Genomic DNA, 18,889 nt, shown 5'->3' with positions numbered 1-18,889 from the left:
GGTTCCGCGTTGCTTCTCCGTCTGGTTTCTCAGCGGCGCCGTGCAGTCCGCAAGCGAGCAGCTCTGCCCCCGTCTCCCCTGCAAACCGCACGGGACCGTGGAAGCCGCCGGTTCGTATCCGCCCCCCGACAACGCCCGGGATATTTCTCAGACATCAGTTTCTTTGATGCCTCACAGCAGCGCGATGGCGGGTGCCGCTATCCTCCATCCCTGGTCGAAGGCTCCACGTCTTGAGGCGCAGGTGGTTAGAGACGGAAGCGGGATCCGAGACGGGTTCCGGGCTTCGGAGCAGTGCGGGGAGGCGGGGTCCCGGGGGGCTAACTCCGACCTCACCCCCTCACCCCCACCTGCCCTCTGCTCCTCTCTCGTTCCCTGCCAGCCTGCCTGCGGGCCGGGGAGACCAACAGACACCCCCACGCCCCAACACACACTCATAACGAGAAAGATCTAGACGGAATTACACCAGCAAAGCGACTTCAGTGAGTTTGTCTAAGAATCGGATGCGCAAAGCCCTAACTCTCGGAACAGCCAATGCAGCCTTGCTTTTGACAAGGAAAAAATGGGGAAAAGCCCTATATTCGACGAGAGGAGATTCGTTAAACGGGTTACTGCAAACCTATACCACTCTGTGGTCATCAAAGACGCGGAGGAGATTCTCAGGTTAAGACATGAGCAGAGCTCACAATGCCTGCAGAAGCCCATAAATCCGCAGGAGGGGAACCTTCTAATCCACAAGGACTGGGAGAACAGGAAAGGAAAGAACCCTTGCAAGCTGAAAAGCTGGAAGACCAGTATTACCTGACTTAGCTGACTCCAGACTGACAAATTATTATTATTTTTAAAAGATTTTATTTATTTATTTGACAGATCACAAGTAGGCAGAGAGGCAGGCAGAGAGAGAGGAAGGGAAGCAGGCTCCCTGCTAAGCAGAGAGCCCCATGTGGGGCTCGATCCCAGGACCCCGGGATCATGACCTGAGCTGAAGGCAGAGGCTTTAACCCACTGAGCCACCCAGGCCCCCTGGACAACCAAATTCTTCTGGACAGTGTGGAGAGCTGAGCCACCGTCCTCCATACAAGAGCCTTCTCAAAGGCTTGGGGACCGGCAGCTCTAGCCGCTTGTAGAGCTAAGGGTGAAAGAAGGTTAAAATAAAGAGGATTATTTGAAGGTGTCTTTGAAGAACAGATCTATAGACCCCTGTCTCTAGCCACTGAGTGGTGCCCCTCCCTCACTCTGGCAAACTTCTGGGGTTTAGCTCTGGAAAGGGCTGGACGGGCCAGGGACAGTGGTGAATGTGGGTACTTCGCCAAAACAGGTGAATACTGAAGGCGGGGTGTTCTCCCCCACTAAGCTCCCAGAAACCCAAAGCTAGACCCTTACCCTCCACACAAGTGACTGAGGGACCCTGGAGAATCTGACCAGTCCAAGAAGAAATCTGAAAGACATTGACAGTCCCGGAAGTACCCAGACAAATGGCCCCCCAAGTTCCAACTTACAGTGATGCTAAACCAACAAATGCTGTCCATAGACTTATTTTCTTCCCTCCTAATCATGAGCAGCCAGCCAAGGATTCCCAAGCATCTGAGGAAAGCCTCTTACAACAGAAAACAAAACAAAACAAAAAACCCACAGTGCATAGGATTTAGATACTGAGAAGAAAATAATTTTTTTAAAAGAAAACTATCACAGATAGTAGAGAGGTAAGAGAACTGGCTGTATCCATGAAAAATGAACAGAAAGTTATATTTAAAAAGAACATTTAGAAAGCAAATAAGAATCTCTTGGAAATTAAACACAGTAAAGCAGTGGGGTGCCTGGGTGGCTCAGTTGGTTAAGCGTTTGCCTTGGGCTTAGGTCGTGTTCCCAGCGTCTTGGAACTGAGCCTCACAGAGGGCTCCCTACTCAGCAGGGAGTCTGCTTCTCCCTCTCCGGTTGCCCCTCCCCCTGCTTGTGTGCGCGCGCGCTCTCTCTCTCTCTCTCTCTCAAATAAATAAATGAAATCTCAAAAAATTTCTAAAGGAAAGCAAAGTCATGTTTAACTCACAAGTTAAATGAGAGGTGACCTTGGGGTAAACGGAGCAGAGAGAATACCAGGAAGCCCCTGGGCCATTTCACCTGTTCCTTAACCTGGGGGGTGGACACGCAAGTGTCTTTTCAGTATTATTTTAAGGCGTACAGTGTTTTATATACATTTCTGCTTGTATGGAGCATTTCACAATTAAGAAAACCAAGGCAGCAAATGTTTGTTACTGTAGAAAGGGGCATCTGATTTATTGTAAGGGGAAGAAAAATTATAAAATCATTTGTAGCATGAAGGCATTCTTGTAAAGATAGGTGTGATATGCTTAGAAAAAGTCATGCAGGGGCACCTGGGTGGCTCAGTCCTTAAGTGTCTGCCTTCAGCTCAGGTCATGATCCCAGGGTCCTGGGATTGAGCCCCACCTTGGGCTCCTTGCTCAGCAGGGAGTCCGCTTCTCCCTCTCCTTCGGGCCCTCCCTCTCCCCATGCTCATGCTTTGTCGCTCTCTCTCTGTCAAATAAATAAATACAATCTTTAAAAAAAAGAAAAAGTCATGCAAACACTCACTGAAGTGTTGACAGTACTTTGCTCTAGGCGGTGGGAGAGGAAGTTGCTTTATTTTTTTTTTTCCTCTGTGTTTTCCAATTCCTTTGCAATAAATTTGGGTTACTCATGTAATTAAGTAAACACATAAATAAAATACAAGGCTATACTGTACTTGAATCACACTTGGAAACGGGAAGCTGAATGACCCACCGGTGCAGATCCTGGGGGGTGCCTGAATGGGAATCCTGACTCCAAGGCTGACCAGCTGTGTGACCCTGGGATGTTCCTTATCCTCTCTGAGCCTGTGAAGTGGGGTTAATCCTCCAGGGCTTGGGAGGGTGTTTCCATTCCTTGTTCCTAGATCAACCAAGTCTATAGGTAGGTTTTGCTTGTGTCAAATCCTCTAGGGTTCGGCCCAGACCTGGCCACCTGAGATGCTTAGTATATATGCCAAATGCCCAAGAGAGGCTCTGTGTTTAGTGCTATGGAGTTCAGAAGTCATTGCCCACTTAGAATGGGGGTGGCCCAGACTTGGGGTTCTGGAAGAGCTTTCTGGCAGGACACTGGAGAGCCATCCAACTCAGACATGTGGACTTGCCCAGGGTGGGGGTGGGGTCGGGGGTGACCTAGACAGGGGCACAAAGGTGGGAAAGGGTGGGGTGGTCAGCTTGACCTCAGGGCCAGGGGAAAAGGTTGGGACAGGACCCTAAGTAGTGGGAGCTTTGGAGGGTCCTCGGCAGAGGAGGGGAGTGGCAGGAACAAGAGGGGGGCTGGGGGCCAGCTGGGGGCTGCGGCTGCTGCTCAGAGGAGGGACAGTGGTTGCTCCCCAGGCTCGGGAGGGGTCCGTCAAGTTGGACAGGAGGGAGAAAGCTGTAAGGGGAAGCTTCCAAGACCAGTGGGGGGAGCATCTGCATGCAGACCTCCAGTGTGAACCCCTCCGACCCGTAGGTTGTGTGAGCTTCAGGAGGGCAGGGAGCCTCGAGTGTTTGTTCTCGGCCCCTTCCCTTTGGCCTTGGCATGCAGCAGACACTTGGGGGCAGAAATTTCCTTGAGCCCCATGTGTAGTAGGGGTGAGGCTGGAGGAAGCTGCCTTGTCTCCTTCCCTCGGGTCTTCTGGGGGAGGTAAGGGTGTCGTCGTTTGGCCAAGCCACAGGCACCTCCTTACAGGAAGAGGGTGAGGGCTGGCAGCTTGCTGGGAGGTGTGGCCAGACCGAGTTCATCCAGTAGGGCGGGCGCAGTGCCTGGGGCCACAATACTTTCAGGGACCCAGGGAAATGTTTTAATTTCTTTTAAAATCAGGAGAAAGGGGCGCCTGGGTGGCTCAGGGGGTTAAAGCCTCTGCTGTTGGCTCAGGTCATGATCTCAGGGTCCTGGGATCGAGCCCCCGCATCTGGTGCTCTGCTCAGCAGGGAGCCTGCTTCCCTCCCTCTCTCTGCCTGCCTCTCTGCCTACTTGTGATCTCTGTCTGTCAAATAAATAAATAAAATCTTAAAAAAAAATAAAATCGTAAGAAAAAGAAACAGTCCAGACTGGATTATGCTTGTCTTTATATCAAAGCAGTTGAAGCAGGAAAGGCTCACAATGGCCAACACGGCAGGGCTTAATTTTTCCGACTGCCGCCCAGGAGGCTAGCCGCTATGGTTGGTGACAAGAGTTCACATGGTCCCCCAAGGATCGGTTTGGGCCACTTCGGCTCCTGCAGGCTGAGGGGCCCTGCTTGACCAAGTTAGCCCAAGGTGGCCAGAACAGCCCCCGGGCTGCAGTGATAAAGCAGCACCCACAGGCGAGCTGAGGGGTCCAAGGCCTGCTGCTGGAGGTGCCGTGCCCATCAGGGTGTGTCCCGGCCAGCTGGAGGCCACCTCTGGACCGTGACGGTTGCAGTCTCCCCTCACTGAGTGCCGAGCGTCTGCAGGGCGGCCGGCCCCATTACCTGTGGCATCCTCATTAGTCCCACGATGTTGTGCCCATTTTACAGATGAGCAGATGGAGGCTGAGAGAACCAGTCACAGAGTGTCTGAGCCGGGACTCAGAGCTCCGCCTGCCTCCTGCCCCGGGCACCAGTTAAAGTGGCTGGGGATTTCCTCTGGCGATGGGAGCCCAGGGCTACTGTGTGGGACGGCGTTCAGGGCTTTGCTATCAAGCGCTGTAGTTCCCCTCTCTGAGGTCGGTCTCTGTTTTCCCATTTTACAAACGGGAAAGGTGAGTCTCAAGAAAAAGCGACCTGCCAGTGACACGGCCGGCACGGCGGCCACGGTAAGGACCAGGGCCACAGAGCCGCTCGGGGCCGGCCGGGGAGGTAGAGGCAGAAGGGAGCAGGCGCGGAGCGAGCTCTCCCGCCGGCGCGGCTTCCAGCCAGGCCGGGCGGGGCCGGGCCGGGGCGGGGCCTCGCGGCCGGGGCGGGGCAGGTCGGGGACCTGGGCCGCCACCTCGCGCCGCGCAGTGCCTTCCCGGAGCGCGTCCTCGTCGCGGGTGAGTGGGGACCCGACGCCGAAGGGGCGGCGGGCGGAGCGGCCCCGCGCAGGTGCGACCCCCGACAGCGCCCGCGCGCCGGCGCGGGGCCCGAAGGCAAACTGAGGCAGGAGGGGGCAGGCTGGAGCTGCGGGGCGGGGACCCTAGTGGGCCGCAGGGGAGCAGCACCAAGGGACTCGGTGCCGGGGTGGCGGGCTGCCGGGATCCTCACCTCCGCGGTCGGGGCTCCTGTGCCGCGGGATTCCCGGCGCGAGCGGGAGTTCGGAGGAGGGGAACTGGAGCAATCCGGCTCGGCTCCGCCCCGCCCCTCCTCCGGCCCCCGCGCCCCGCCCCTCCGCCCCCGCGCCCCGCCCCTCCGCCCCCGCGCCCCGCCCCTCCGCTCGGGTCTGGCGGGAAGCGGAGCCACCGGGAGGGACCCGACAGTCCCGATTTCCGCCCATTCCGCCGTTGAGCAAGCCGGATGGCGGTGGAGGGGGAGGGCGGGAGTGGCCGAACGGGGTACCGAGAAGGTCACGAAATGCCCTGGCTCCGGGTCCACTTGAGACTTTCCGTTTCTAGGCGGGGAAACCCAGAACCCCTGGGCAGGGTATTTGCGCACAGCCAGTTAAGGCCCCCGAGTGTCCTAGAACCGGGTCCCGAGCTTCCCAGTTCAGTGCTCGGGTGCGCCGTCGCCTGGACAGGGGTCTGGTGTGGGCAGAAGGAGGCCTGGGACCTGCCTGCCCGTTGCCGTCCTGCAGCGGTAGGGTGCGGGGGCTTCCGGCCGTGAACACCGTGCAGAGTTCTGGGGACCCGCCTGCTGGCCGGGCCGGCCGGGGAGCCTGTCTGGCTGGCCTGCTGGTGCGTCGCGGACCCGTACCAGCCCTGTGCTCTACAGCCGAGGGCGGGGGCGGGGGGCGGTGCTGGGCTGGGGCCTCCCCTAGGGACCGTTGACTGCGGCTGATCCAAAGGGTGCCAGGGTGCCTGGCATGCAGCAGGCCGTGGACCAAAAGACTTGTCTGGCAGAGTGTGGGCCTCGAGCCTCCAGTTCCTCCGTGGGGTGAAGTGGGGAGCCCTGCGGGGCCTCGCATTGGACGTCTGCTTCGTGGAGAAACGGTGTTTGTCCACTGCCTTGGAAGGGCCCCAGGAGCAAGGGGAAGGGGGGCGGGAGGCTTGTTTCCAGATGGCTGCGCGGCACACCCAGAGGGAGGCTCAGAGGGGAGCCTTGGAGCTGAGGGAAACTGAGGCTCACCCAGGAGCCCCTGTCCAGGGTGACACAGTGACAAGGGTGGGGCCAGGGTTTGAACCACTAGGGTTCCAGCCTCCACCCGCTGTGTGCTGCTGTGTCAGGGACTGAATCAGCCAGAAACCCTTGACCGTGGGTTGCTCAGGGGTGGGGTGAGGGGTTGGGGCTCCAAGGGAGGGAGCCTCCTTTTTCCCATATACACATTTGCATCATTATTTTGTTTCGGAATCTGTTTCTTTTATTTGTACTTTCATTTACTTATTTCTGATTGGGCAGCCATGCCTGAATATGCTCTTTGTGTTTAGAAAAGTAGTCGTTCTCCGTGCAGCAAATTCCCCCTTGTCCCTCCCAGCCCCACCCCGTCCCAGACCTCCTGGTTACCGGCTGGCAATGGACCCTTCCCGACCTGCTGGCTGGTGTACTGGGTACTTGCATAATGAAAAAGATTCACAGAGGTTCTAACGCAGATGATTAGCTGTGAGTCATTTTAGAAAAGAAAGGAGCCTCGGGGCGCCTGGGTGGCTCAGTGGGTTAAAGCCTCTGCCTTCGGCTCCCGTCATGATCCCAGGGTCCTAGGATCGAGCCCCGAATCGGGCCCTCTACTTGGTGAGGAACCTGCTTCCCCCCTCTCTCTGCCTGCCTCTCTGCCTACTTGTGATCTCTGTCTGTCAAATAAATAAATATAACAACAACAAAAAAGGAGCCTTAACACCAGTCCGGGGGCAGCGCGTGGCTTGAGTGAGAGATAAGGCCTAGGAGGGCCAGGTACAGCGCGGGAGGAGGAGAGAATCAGAGAAACAAACTGTGTGTGTGGGGGGAGGCATTTTCTGCCACCTTCTGTAGGGGAGGCCTTGGGGAACAGGAGGGGCCCCCAGGGACTCACTAGCCGAGCCCCCACTTCACAGATGGGGACAGAGAGGCCTGGGAGGTGAGACTGTAGGGCCAGAAATGGGTCTGGAGTCTCTTGGCGGGGAGCAGGAGTGAAGCTGCTTGAGGACAGAAGATCCTGAGCCCCCCCCCCCCCCCCCCCCCGCCTTGGGAGGATGGAGAAGATTCAGTTCCTGTCACTGCTGCCCTTGGCTGAGAAGGGGTCTAATGCCCTATGGGGCCTGGGACACTGGTGCTGGGGCTGGAGGGAGTGAGCCTCTTGGCCCTGAGAATCTTGTGACACTGGGCAGAGGGCAGGACCGCTGAGGTAGGGTGGGAGGCCCCTCGGCCCTCTGGGGAGGCTGAGTGCCATGTTGCGATGAGAAGGAGGCTGAGAGAAGGAGGTGACACGGGCATCAGGTTAAGTGGCCTTGTGGCCCAGAGCTGAGGCCAGCAGACTCCCCGCTCAGGGGTGGGAGAGCACTGGGCCTGAGAGTCACACAGACCTGGAAAATTCTGGGACTCCCTGTGCCTCAGTGTCCTCATCTGGACGGTGGGACTAGTAGTGTCCCCTGTGGAGGCCAGGAGGGTGTGGCTCGGGGCCCCCAAGAGAGAAGCAGCTGGTGGCCACCCCTGCAGCCGCCGTGAGGAGTGAGTGAAGTCTGAACATCAGGGTGAGCCAGCACAATCACCGCTCTTTTCCCAGAGGCCTAGAACCTTCTCCTGATCCCAGGTCCTGAGCCCTCTGCTCTGGCCCTTCTCGGCCTCTGTTTTGGAAGCGCTCCTCGGTGAGTGGCCCAAGGCCCGGGGGTGGAGCCGTGTGTGAAGCCTTCTGCCCCACTGACTGTCCAGCGCCTGCCTGGCTGATGTCTTCCAGCCTTGGGTCTGTGCCACGGGGCCACATCTTCACCCAGAGGAAATGGGGCAAGGGGCCCCAACACGGACAGCCATAGCTCCTCACTTGTCTGATCCTTGCTTGAGCCTCCCGATGACCCCACGAAGCAGGCAGGACAGGTTGTACCCACCTGATGTGAGGGAAACTGAGGCCCAGAGGGGAGATTTGGCCTGGGATTGCAAAACAAATTGGAGGCAAGCCAACATCTGGGTTCACAGTCACCGCTGATGTTGATGGAAGTCAAGGGTGTGTGGGTGGCTTTGCCCTTTTACTGAGTCCTTTTCCAGTCACAGGTGCTCCCTACTTTCCCCAGCCCTCCCTGGGACCCCATCCCAGAGCAGATCTCTCTCAGGTCTGCCTGGGCTAGCCCAGCCCAGAGCAGTCCAGCTGAGCGTGACTCAGCCTGGTGGGTCCCGAAGTCGGGTGATTCAGGAGCTGGGCAGTCCCCCAGAGGCCACAGGAAGCTCCCCGTCTGGGCTTTCTCTGGGTGAGGCATCTGGCCTTTCTGTGTTTGACCTGTGAGCTGGGCAGACTCTCTGATCCCCGAGGCCTGTGAAACATGAAACACAGCCAGGGTCTAGAAGGGGCAGCAGGAATGGGGACAGAAACACGGGCTCAGACCCTGCTCTGTCACCGAGACCTTAGGAAAGCCACCACCCTCTAGTGGGCTGTGGTTGTTCTGTACAGCAGGGGGCTCGGTTGATGGGCTCTAGGGCCCACTTGGCGGGTACCGCGGGCAAGTCCTGTGTGGCATTCCGTGGGCACGGACTGGGACAGGAGTGCTCCTGCCCACGGAACCTTGTGGAGAAATATGGGCCGGTGCTGCAGTGTGGGGAGGCTCGGAAACATGCTTGGTGGCAGAGGCCAGACCCCAAAGGCCACATACTGTTTGATTCCATTTACATGAAATGTCCAGAAAAGGTAAATTGGCAGAGACCGAGGGCAGATTGCTGGTAACCGGGGGCTGGGGGAGGGAGGGCCACGGCGTGACTGCAATGGGTGCGGGCGTTCATTTGGGTGAGGGAAATGGTTTGGAACTTGGCATGGACGGTGATGGCAAGACATCAGAAGTGCGCCAAATGTCCCCGAATCGTGCGCTCTAAGTGCTTAATTTCATGTTCCGCAGATTTTACCTCGATTAAAAAGAAGAAAATCCCGGGACAGGAGCCACTGACAGTCTCAGAGCAGGCGTGATGTGGTGGGAGTGGGAGGCTCGGAGGGCCCTGGGGGCAGGGGGAGCAGGGGCTGGGGCTGGGTTTCGGGCAGAAGTCAGGGACAGTGCAAACTGTTACCCAAACCAGGACACTTCTTTTTTTAATGTTTTACTTGGAACCAATTTTAGATTTATAGAGAAGGTACAAAAGTAGTAGAGAGAGTCCTCCCCCCAGCCTCCCCCAAGCTGGGAAGTCACCGTGGCGTGGCCCTGGTCACCATAGCCCCCTGGAGCTTCGCCAGGTGGGGTTTTGCCTTTTCGGCGAGATACCACAGTGCGTCTGTCCGCCTCTGCAGACCTTATCCGGGCTTCGGGCTGCCTGTGTGTCTTGCCCTGGCGGCATTCACCTTGAGCGCCTGTAGGAGGGACGCCTCAGAGCGTGAGGGGGCCATCAGTTTGAAAAAAAGTGGGTATAAAGTGGGACCGTCCCGTGGTGTGGGAGAAGGGACGAAGGGTGACACTGAGGAGACTTGAGGTCTGGCCCACTTTGGTGCCTGACCCTTCAGCCCCTCCTCTCAGCTTGTGGGCCTCAGTTTCCCTGTCTGCATGTGAGGGTCAGGACGGCGTGAAGGCCCCCCACCTGCCCAGCCTTGTCACGTTCCAGGGGAGGCCTAGGACTTTGACCACAGCTCCTGTGGTGGCCCAAACACTGTGACTTCGCTGTGGACCTGACATATTTGTTAGGCGGGCTGGGCAGGGCTGGGTTTCCATGGCTGCTGAGGAGGCCTGAGCCCGTGCCATGTGACCCGGTGGTGAGCCCACCGGGGCGGCCAGGTCCCAGGGATGTGTCTGGAGACCCACCCCCATCTGGCAGGGGCACAGGGCCAGCGTCCTCCCGATGGTGGTGAAACAGACCCTCCTGCTCACCGAGGGATAGTCCTGTGCACCCCGGAAGCCGGAGGTCAGGGCAGGAGGGCAGGGGAGGAAGGAGCACAGAACATCGACTGCTGGGCGCCCGCATCACATGCCCGGTCATCCTCACAGTGCACCTGGGTGTCGACCTTGGGGGATGGAGGGACTGTCCCAATGCTACAGGTGAGAAGACCCAGGCCGGAGGAGGGAGGAATCAGTCAGTCACTAGAAGGCAGAGCTGGAATCTGCATCTTCCATCGTTCTGTTTAAAATGATGCTCGTTGGATGCCTGGGCGGCTCAGTCGGTGAAGCATCTGCCTCTGGCTCAGGTCATGATCCCGGGGTCCTGGGATCGAGCCCCACATGGGGCTCCCGGCTCAGTGGCGAGTCTGCTTCTCCCTCTGACCCTCCCCACCCCCTTGTGCTCTGTCACTCTCTATCTCAAATAAATACAATCTTTTTTTTTTTTTAAAGATTTTATTTATTTAATTGACAGAAAGAGATCACAGGTAGGCAGAGAGGCAGGCAGAGAGAGGAGGAAGCAGGCTCCCTGCTGAGCAGAGAGCCCGATGCGGGGCTCGATCCCAGGACTCTGGGATCATGACCCGAGCCACAGGCAGAGTCTTTAACCCACTGAGCCGCCCAGGCACCCCATCAAATAAATAAAATCTTTAAAAAAATAAAATGATGCTCATTATAGACTTTTTGGAAAACAATAAACAGAATTTTATCTGTTTATTCTATTTTTAGAAAACAGAAACAGAATTCCCACTGCCAAGGGCAGCCCTTAGAATCCCCAGCTGCCCGATTGCAGAGGGGCCCTGGGCCGATGCCTCCCCACTCCCGGCCTTGGGTCTGCACTGGCCGGTGGGACAAGAGGGGGCAGTTCCTGGCAAGGCACGCAGCATTAGCTCTGTGATCATGAAGGCTGTGATTAGAACACCTTCGTGAATCTGTTAGTTTTTAAAATGCCTGTCTCTGTCATCTTTTTTTTTTTTTAATTGGGGTGATTCCGTAGTCAACTTTATATGCCTCTTTCTTTGCTTAACGTTATGTTGAGGACAATTTTTACATTATTAGAGTCTACAAAAGCTGGATTTGCGGGGGTTGAGCAGGCCTTCATGGTCCCTCCTTGTTGGGGATGAAGGTTGCTTCACATTTCATGGGGCTTTCCGGGGCCCCAGGCTGGCAGCTGCCCCCTGTCCCCAGGGCAGCCTTCACCCTTTGCTCCGAAGGCCTGATGATTGCACAGACTTTCCCCTGCATCTGCTCTCCCTTCCTGTGTCCCTGTGCGGGAGGTTCTCACGGTCCTGGCCAGGGCCATCTTTTCCTGGATCCCGCATCCGCGGGTACCCTTTCTGAGCTCTGTGCTCCTCGCAGGGACTCTCCCGTTCCGTCTGCCCTGGGTCCCCAGCCCCCACCCTAGCAGGTTGAGCTTCGGGTTTGCTGAACTTGATCTGGATGGCTTCCTCTCTCATGCAAACAAACACCTCCAGTTTCCCCAGTTAGGATCAGAGTGGCAGTGGGGGGTCCAGCCTCCTCGTTTTATGGTGGGGAACACGAGTCCCAGTTGGGGTGCTCACAGGCCGGGGGTCCCACAGCAGGTCCAGTCAGAGCTGGCCCGAGATGCCTGGTCAGGGTCCCCCCGCCCGCCATCACTCTGGACTCTCAACCCCATGAGCAGTTCAGCCGGCTGGGGCCTCACCCTCTGCTGGGCGCCTAGTAGGTCCTCGAGCAGACCTTAGGGCCACTGGGGAAGGGGACATAGCTGATGAGCGCGATGGACAGACCTGATGACTGGGTTCCCAGCCCTCAGGGTGGCAGCACCCAGGCTGGACACAGGGCCCTTCCCTGCCTAGCCCCTTGCGAGCCTCTCAGGGTGGCCGAGGGCCCCTCGCGAGTTTGAACTCTTACAAACTGCTGTTCTTTCCCACCTGCCACCTCTGTGAGCCTGGGTCGCTGCGCGGGAGCAGCTTTTTGGCTGGGCAGAGCCTGGCCCGAGTGCTGTGTGACTCCAAGCAGGCTGCTTTCCCTCTCTGACACAGAGGGAAGGAAAGGTGATTTTAGGGTGGGCCTTTAGGGGGGGTGGTAAAATACCTGTGCGCCTGGGTAACCCCCCCCACTGGGCGGGGCCCAGGTAGACGGTGTTGCTATCCCACTCTACAGAGGGGGCAACTGAGGCCCAGAGAGTTGAAGGGACTTGCCTGAGGTCACAGGGAGGTAGTGGGGAGTCAGGATTTGAGCGAAGCTCTGTGATGCAAGTTATTGAATGAATGAATGAATGATTGAATGAATGAATGAATGATGAGAGAGGGCATGAGAGGTACTAGAACGTAGCGCACAGGGTGTGGGCCGATGCGGGCTTCTCCGAGCACTGGGCTGTCTATTGGGCTGGGGAGGAAGGGCTGGGAGGCTCTCTGGGTGGAGGGACATGAACTGGCCTTGAGTCAGAGGAGGGGTCACTTGACAGGAGACCCAAGGTCAAGGGTGGGGCTGAGAGAGAGAGTACAGGATGCTGGCAGCTGGGAGAGGAGCTGAGGTGGGGCCAGCTGCAGGGGCGGGTCCCCCAGAGGCTCCGGCCTCTCAGGACAGCCTTTGGGTTTGGGGTGGGCGGGGCAGGAGATTTTGGGTGGAAATGTGCTCACTGGAGCCATTGCACGGGGCTGGCAGGATCTGCCCAGGTGAACCCAGCCCCTCCCTGCCCAGGGCTTGGGGAAGCCTCGCCCCAGTTCTGGAGCACCTCCCCCTCACCCCACCCCTGTCTTCTCTTGCAGAACTTTCCAGAGCAGCAACCGCCACAGCAGCAATGGCCCCGCCTTGGGTGCCCGCCATGGGCTTCACCCTGGTGCCCAGCCTGGGGGGCTTCCTGGGCTCGTACTACGTCCGCGGGGAGGGGCTCCGCTGGTATGCCAGCTTGCAGAAGCCCACGTGGCACCCGCCCCGCTGGGCGCTGGGCCCCATCTGGGGCACCCTCTACTCGGCCATGGGGTAGGTGGGCTGGGCCATCCTCTCCCTCTTGAGGCCCGGGGGCAGAGCTTCTCCTCCTTGTGCTCTGGGGCAGCAGGCGTTTTCCGGGCCGGAACTTTCTCCTCCAGGGCGTCCAGGGAGGGCGGGCCGGGTGGCTGGCACCCTGGCTGTTTTCGCAACTCCAGGGGGAGGCGGGCTCAGTGTGTCAAGTTCAGACCTGGGCAGCTTCCAGGACCAACAGTGGCAGCAACAATAGCAATTCTCTTAGCTACCGCTGTTGAGCTCAGTGCCAGGGTCTGGGTTAATTTTCAAGACCACCCACTTGACAAGGGGCCTCCTGCCGGAAACCCTGTGACTACACCCCTGGAGAGGAAGAGTAGGATGGGGAGGGCACCCCCTGGTGGCTCTATTGGGAACTGCACCCAGCCTGTGAGGCCAGCTCCCTGCCCTCCTTCTGGAATGTTCCCTGCATCCTGGGTCTAATGCCAGCCCAGTACAGGGTGGGGCTGCAGATGCCAGGCACCTGGGGAGCAGGTAGCAGAAACCAGGCTGGATGCCATGGGCTTCTGATGGGAATAGTCTGTACAACCTGGGGGTCATGTGGGCACCAGCCCCAGCCAGTCCCGGGCCCTGCCCAGCCAGGCTCCCAGCTCTTCCTGTGTCCTGCTTTCTCCTCCCTGACCCTGGCCCAGGCGCCTCTGGTTCTGCCTCTTCTTGTTCAGCCTCCAGGCCTCCCCACTCCTTCTTGGCTTTCCTCCACCGGTGAGATCCTGGTAAAGCCCAAATGTGACCCTCGTCTCTCCTTAGTGGGACACTGCAGAGGCTCCCCGTGATACTGATAAGGTCAAATCTCTCATGGAGTAAAGAGCTCAGACTCTGGCCCTGACCACCTGGGTTCAAATCCTGCCTTTACCCACCGGTTGCCTGCCAAGAGATCTTAGTCACTTTGCCTCTCCGTGCCTCAGTTTCCCCACCTGTGACACAGGGGTGATAATACTGCCCACTTCACAGCATTATCATGAAAGTGAAATGAGTTAATACTTGGAAAGAGCCAGAGCAGTACCCACATGTGTACATGCTGGGGGCCACTCGTTCCTGTTAGCGGTGTAACTGCCTCCCCCTCATGGTTCTAAGAACCCCCATGACCAGGTCCCCATCTGCCTCTTCAGCTTCGCCTCTCTGCTGCCCCCCAGACCTCAGCCTCCTGGCCCACAGGCCCTTAACCTGCCCCTAAGCGTTTGCAAATGCTTGTTTCCCCCCTCTAGCAGACTCCTACTTGCCCACTAAGGGCCAGCTGAAATGTCCTATCCTCTGTGCGGGTGCCCCGTCTAGGTTAGGAGCCTCTTTCTCACTCCAGATCCTGATGATAATAATGGTAGATATTTACTGAGTGTCCCACATGCCAGTCGCTGACCTAAGCCCCGCCAGGATGTTAACTCAAATCCTCGCAGCAGTCCTGGGAGCAAAAAAGGCCCAGTGAAGTCAAGCAACTTCCCTGAGGGCACACAGTGGTCAGTGGTAGAGCATGGTCGAGCCACCACTGTGCCGTCCCGTAGGTGAGCATGGCTCAGGGAGGCTTTTGGTCTCTTTCCTGCTGGTGCCCTGACTGGTGGCCTCTGTTTCAGGTATGGCTCCTACATGGTCTGGAAAGAGCTGGGGGGCTTCTCGGAGGAGGCTGTGGTTCCCCTGGGTCTCTATACTGGGCAGCTGGCCTTGAACTGGGCATGGCCTCCCATCTTCTTTGGCAGCCGACAAATGGGTTGGGTAAGTGTGGCCTTGGCCAGTCTCCTTGGTCCCTGGAGATGGCTTGCAGAGGAGTGACCCTTCCTTGGGGGACACAGGGCATCACATCCTAGATGGGGTGAGGGTCTGAAGATCCAGGGGAGGGGATGGCACATAGCATCTCGCAGGAGCTTTTAGGGGACCAGCAGCCTCCTGTAGAGCCCCCAGCTGCTTTTCCTCCAGTGGAGGAAGCTTGCGGGGTTCTGACAGCACCAGACGCACTCACTGGCTTGGTTGAAGGGCCATCGTATGGGAAAACATGACGCCTGGTGCCCTGTGTCCCTAAGATGGCATGGATCAGGCGGGGGTGATTGTCCTCATTTTACCGATGGGAAACTGAGGCAGAGAACGAGGGAGGGACTTGGCAGGGTCACTCGGGGGTGGGACGGAGTGCTCCCTGGAGTGCACCCCACGAGGGGCCAGCTGGGACACGCACCCGGTGAGCACAAGGAACTTCAGGCCTCCCTGTCCCCCGCCCCCCTCCCGTGTCTCTGCAGGCGCTGGTGGACCTCCTGCTGATGGGTGGGCTGGCAGGAGCCACGGCCGTGGCCTGGTACCGGGTGAGCCCGCCAGCCGCCCGCCTGCTCTACCCGTACCTGGCCTGGCTGGCCTTCGCGGCCGCGCTCAACTACTGCGTGTGGCGGGACAACCGAAGCTGGCGCGGGGGCCGGCGGCTCGGCGAGTGAAAGCGCACCGTCCTCCGCGGACCCCAGCTGCTGCGATCAGACGCCGCCCGGGGTGGCAGCCCATGTGCTTCTGTGGCCGCCCGGCCTGCGGGTCTGTCGGGGTCTCGGCCCCGGGGATCATTGCCGGCTGCAGAGGTGCCCCAGGCCGAGCCTCTATGCCAGGAACGGTGTCCTGCGCTTCCTGCTCCGCTCCAAGTGTGCTCTCGGAACACGGAGGCTAGAAGCCAAATAAAGTTTGTAACCTCCTGGCAGTGGCCTTTTTACTTGGGGGGGCCTCCTGGCTGTGGGGAGGGAGGGGTGCTTACCCCACTGCCGGACGTGGTCAGCGCTTCATCGGTGCTTCTCGGGTCCCTCCCAAGACCCTCTGAGAGGCGGGGTGGCCTTCCCCGGAGCAGAGCAGCCCAGGTTCGGCCCGGAGCCCACACCCAGGCTCTGCCGTGTAGACTGGTGCACAGCAGGCCCGGGGCTCGGTCCTGTCCACTCCCTAAGCCTCCAGGAAGCTGGGCGCAGGGCATGGGCCCGTAGTCTGCTGGGGCTGCTGCCCCAGGGCCCTCGCTGGCCTCAGCGGGGACAGGGCTGGGCCCAGAGCTGGGGACACTGCCCGACCTGCCCCCGGGGGGCCGGGGGCAGCCCCGTGAACACCGGATCGTTAGTGAGACCCGGAGACTGCGGCCTCTCGCTGGTCCAGGCCTCCCCAGGTGGGGACGTGTCACCCCCAGCTTTGTCCAGGTCCTCTGCAGGCAGCCGCTGGGGGCAGGGGAGGCTGGCGGAGGCCTGTCACCCTGGCAGGCTCCCGCTGGGGCGACACCCCTGCTCCAGCCGGAAGCCGTGGTCTGGGCCTCGCGGCATCGCCGCGGGGCGCTGGGGGGCCTGGGACCTGTGGGCCTTCGGTGGCTTGTTTGGTCTGGTTGTTGGTCACTCACACAGGCCAACGGGTTGTTTCACTTCATCTGGGCAGGCCGGCGCTCTGCTGCCGGCTCCCCGACCTTTGCCCTCTTCTCACACTCAGATGGGACCCGGTTACAACATTAGGAAAGCTCGGGGAGAGAGCAGACTACACTCGGCCGAGGGCAGGGGTGGCTCTCTCCCCGGGGCTGTCACCTCCGCTGGGACTGGATGCTGGCAGATCGTGCCCTGCGGGGAGCGCCAGCAGCACCTCGCCAGCTCCCAGGCCCTTTCTCTGATGCTCCCCAGAGGACAGGGCTCCAATGGGGGACTCCTTGATCATCCTTTCTATCATTTCTGAAGTTCTCCAAGATGGTCTAGGCGGGGGGGCCCGAAGGGTCATCCCAGGCTCCCGTGGGCCCCTCAGATGTGCTGTACTTAGCACTTACGTACACCTGAGACTTCTGCAATCCTTTCCGTGATGCTCACGCAGGCTCTTCTTTTGTCTGTCCCACTCGCTGTGGCTTTGTTCCTCTCTAGCAGTATCCCACATGCCTCCTCCCGGCCACACGACACGCGTGGCCACAGAAATGGCTAGAAAAATGGACGAGACAGATGTACTTAGCCATTTCGTCTGCCGCTTTCTTGTGATGCTCTCCCCCCTGGCCCCAGTTCTTCCTAAGTACACCGCCTTCTCTCCTGTTCTGAGCTTTGGCTTCTGTTAGCAGCCTGAGGCTCCTGACAATGTCTATGTTGGTTTGATAGGAAAGTCTATTATCTCACGGATGTCAAGTCCTTCTGGTCTGCATTCCTTCCTGGAGCTACTTTGAGCTGTTGAAGTCTTAAATCCGGGCATTTGCCTCCCTCTGTAGCCAGCTGGCCACAAAGGACACAAGACAAGGTGATTCACACAGCTCAGGAGGGCTCAGCCGGCCGGCCATCGGCAGGGACACAGCAGTGACTGTCAGCCATGTGCCGAGTGCTTTAATGTTTCCATTGGCCCCTGTGGATCTCTGGTACCGAGAGGTTCTAACTATGTCAGTGCCTCTCCAGGAAGGAGCTGCCACGTTTGGTGGTGTTTATGTGGCCACGGATCATCACTGAGGATCTTTCTAGATTTTGCTGTCAGCCTCTCAAGGTTTACCTTTTGGATTTCTTTTGTGTGGTTCTGTAGAACTTTGGTACAATGAATACTATGGCTGTGACTCCCTGGTCAACTCCAGACGTCCAGATTTTGCACTCTGATGAATTCTGAACACGGGGGCACCCGGGGGGCTTGGTCTGTTGGGCGTCTGCCTTTGGCTCAGGTTGTGATCCCAGGGTCCTGGGACAGAGCTCTGCATCAGGCTCTCTGCTCAGTGGCGAGTCTGCTTCTCCCTCTTCCTCTGTCCTTCCTCCCTCTACCCCCATGCACTCTCTCTCAGATAGAGTCTTTAAAAAAAAAATCTCAGCACAAAGTGACCTCAGTGAAGAGAATACCAGAAAGAACCATTTCCAGAGATAAGAACCGTCTACACTGCAAGCGGTCTGGTCTTTAAGCACAGTGGGAGCCCTGCCGGATGCCCTTCCTCAGGCGTCATCTGATTTCCACTGATGAGAGGCGCAAGGACATCTAGAATTGGGGAGAAGCCCGTTTATAATTGAGCCTGGATCATGTGGTCCTCTGATTGCTCAGAGTATCCTGGGTAATCGGGTTTGAAGTAAACTGGTAATGCGCAGGCCCACCCTCCCTGTTGGGCGTGTGGATGAATGCCCTGGTGTGAGTGCCCGGCCGGAGGGGCACTGGCGGTCCCCTGCGGGGCATGTGCCCATCAGTATGTTGCAGGGCCTCTGCCCACCACGAGGGGGCGTCACTGGGCTGGCCTACAGTGCTCACGCCCCTCCTGCATCCGCCCCCTGGACCCTCCCGCCGTCGAGAGCAGCTAGGGTCTCCCATTACCCCCAGCCCCAGGGTGAGGAAACAGGTAGGAAGAGAATCCCGTGTCTTGAGGGCCCAACAGTGTGTGCTGAGCCAGGATTCAGGGCTGGCAGGAAGACGAGGCTCCTGGGCACTGCCCGTGATGCCGAGGGGAGCCTCAGCTCTGCATCTGTCCCCGCTGTGTTCTGCTCTGAAATGGAACCAGTGCTGGGGAATCCAGCTTTTGGGGAGGAGCCTGCTGTGGTCTGAGTGTTCCCTCAAACCCCTATGTTGAATCTTACCCTCCCGCTGTGTGATAGTCACAGGAGGTGGGGACTTCGGGAAGGGATCAGGTCACAAGGGTGGCGCCCTCATGAATGGGGTCAGTGTCCTTACAAGAGACACCACAAAGTTCCCTTGCCCCTTCCCACATGAGGACACAGTGGCCATCTGCGAACCAGGAAGAGGCCCTTATAGACGCCAAGTCTGCCGCCCGATCCCGGGACGCCCCCACTCCAGAACCGTGAGGAAGGAACTTGTGTTGCGCGAGGCCAGGGTCGTGGTATTGTTACCGCAGCCCTAACAGACC

General features: G+C 58.6%; 1 protein-coding gene across 2 annotated transcripts; it reads left to right on the top strand.

The window, feature by feature from the left end:
* Positions 1 to 4,975: 4,975 nt before the first annotated feature.
* Positions 4,976 to 15,764, top strand: LOC111157699 (translocator protein). Of its 2 annotated transcripts, none has more exons than XM_022519330.1 (4): positions 4,976 to 5,034; positions 12,858 to 13,071; positions 14,676 to 14,814; positions 15,330 to 15,764. In XM_022519330.1, exons 2-4 carry the CDS (start codon positions 12,890 to 12,892, stop codon positions 15,516 to 15,518), a joined length of 510 nt encoding a protein of 169 aa, XP_022375038.1. In that variant the 5' UTR covers positions 4,976 to 5,034; positions 12,858 to 12,889; the 3' UTR covers positions 15,519 to 15,764. The 2 variants fall into 2 exon arrangements, with proteins under 2 accessions (XP_022375038.1, XP_022375039.1); XM_022519331.1 differs by lacking the exon at positions 4,976 to 5,034 and adding an exon at positions 10,251 to 10,266.
* Positions 15,765 to 18,889: the final 3,125 nt, after the last annotated feature.

Source organism: Enhydra lutris, unplaced genomic scaffold, assembly GCF_002288905.1.
Source record: "Enhydra lutris kenyoni isolate GAN:26980312 unplaced genomic scaffold, ASM228890v2 scaffoldscaffold55, whole genome shotgun sequence".
NCBI lineage: Eukaryota > Metazoa > Chordata > Mammalia > Carnivora > Mustelidae > Enhydra > Enhydra lutris.
Note: the sequence above shows the minus strand (reverse complement) of the source record. Positions and strands in the feature narration are given on the sequence as shown.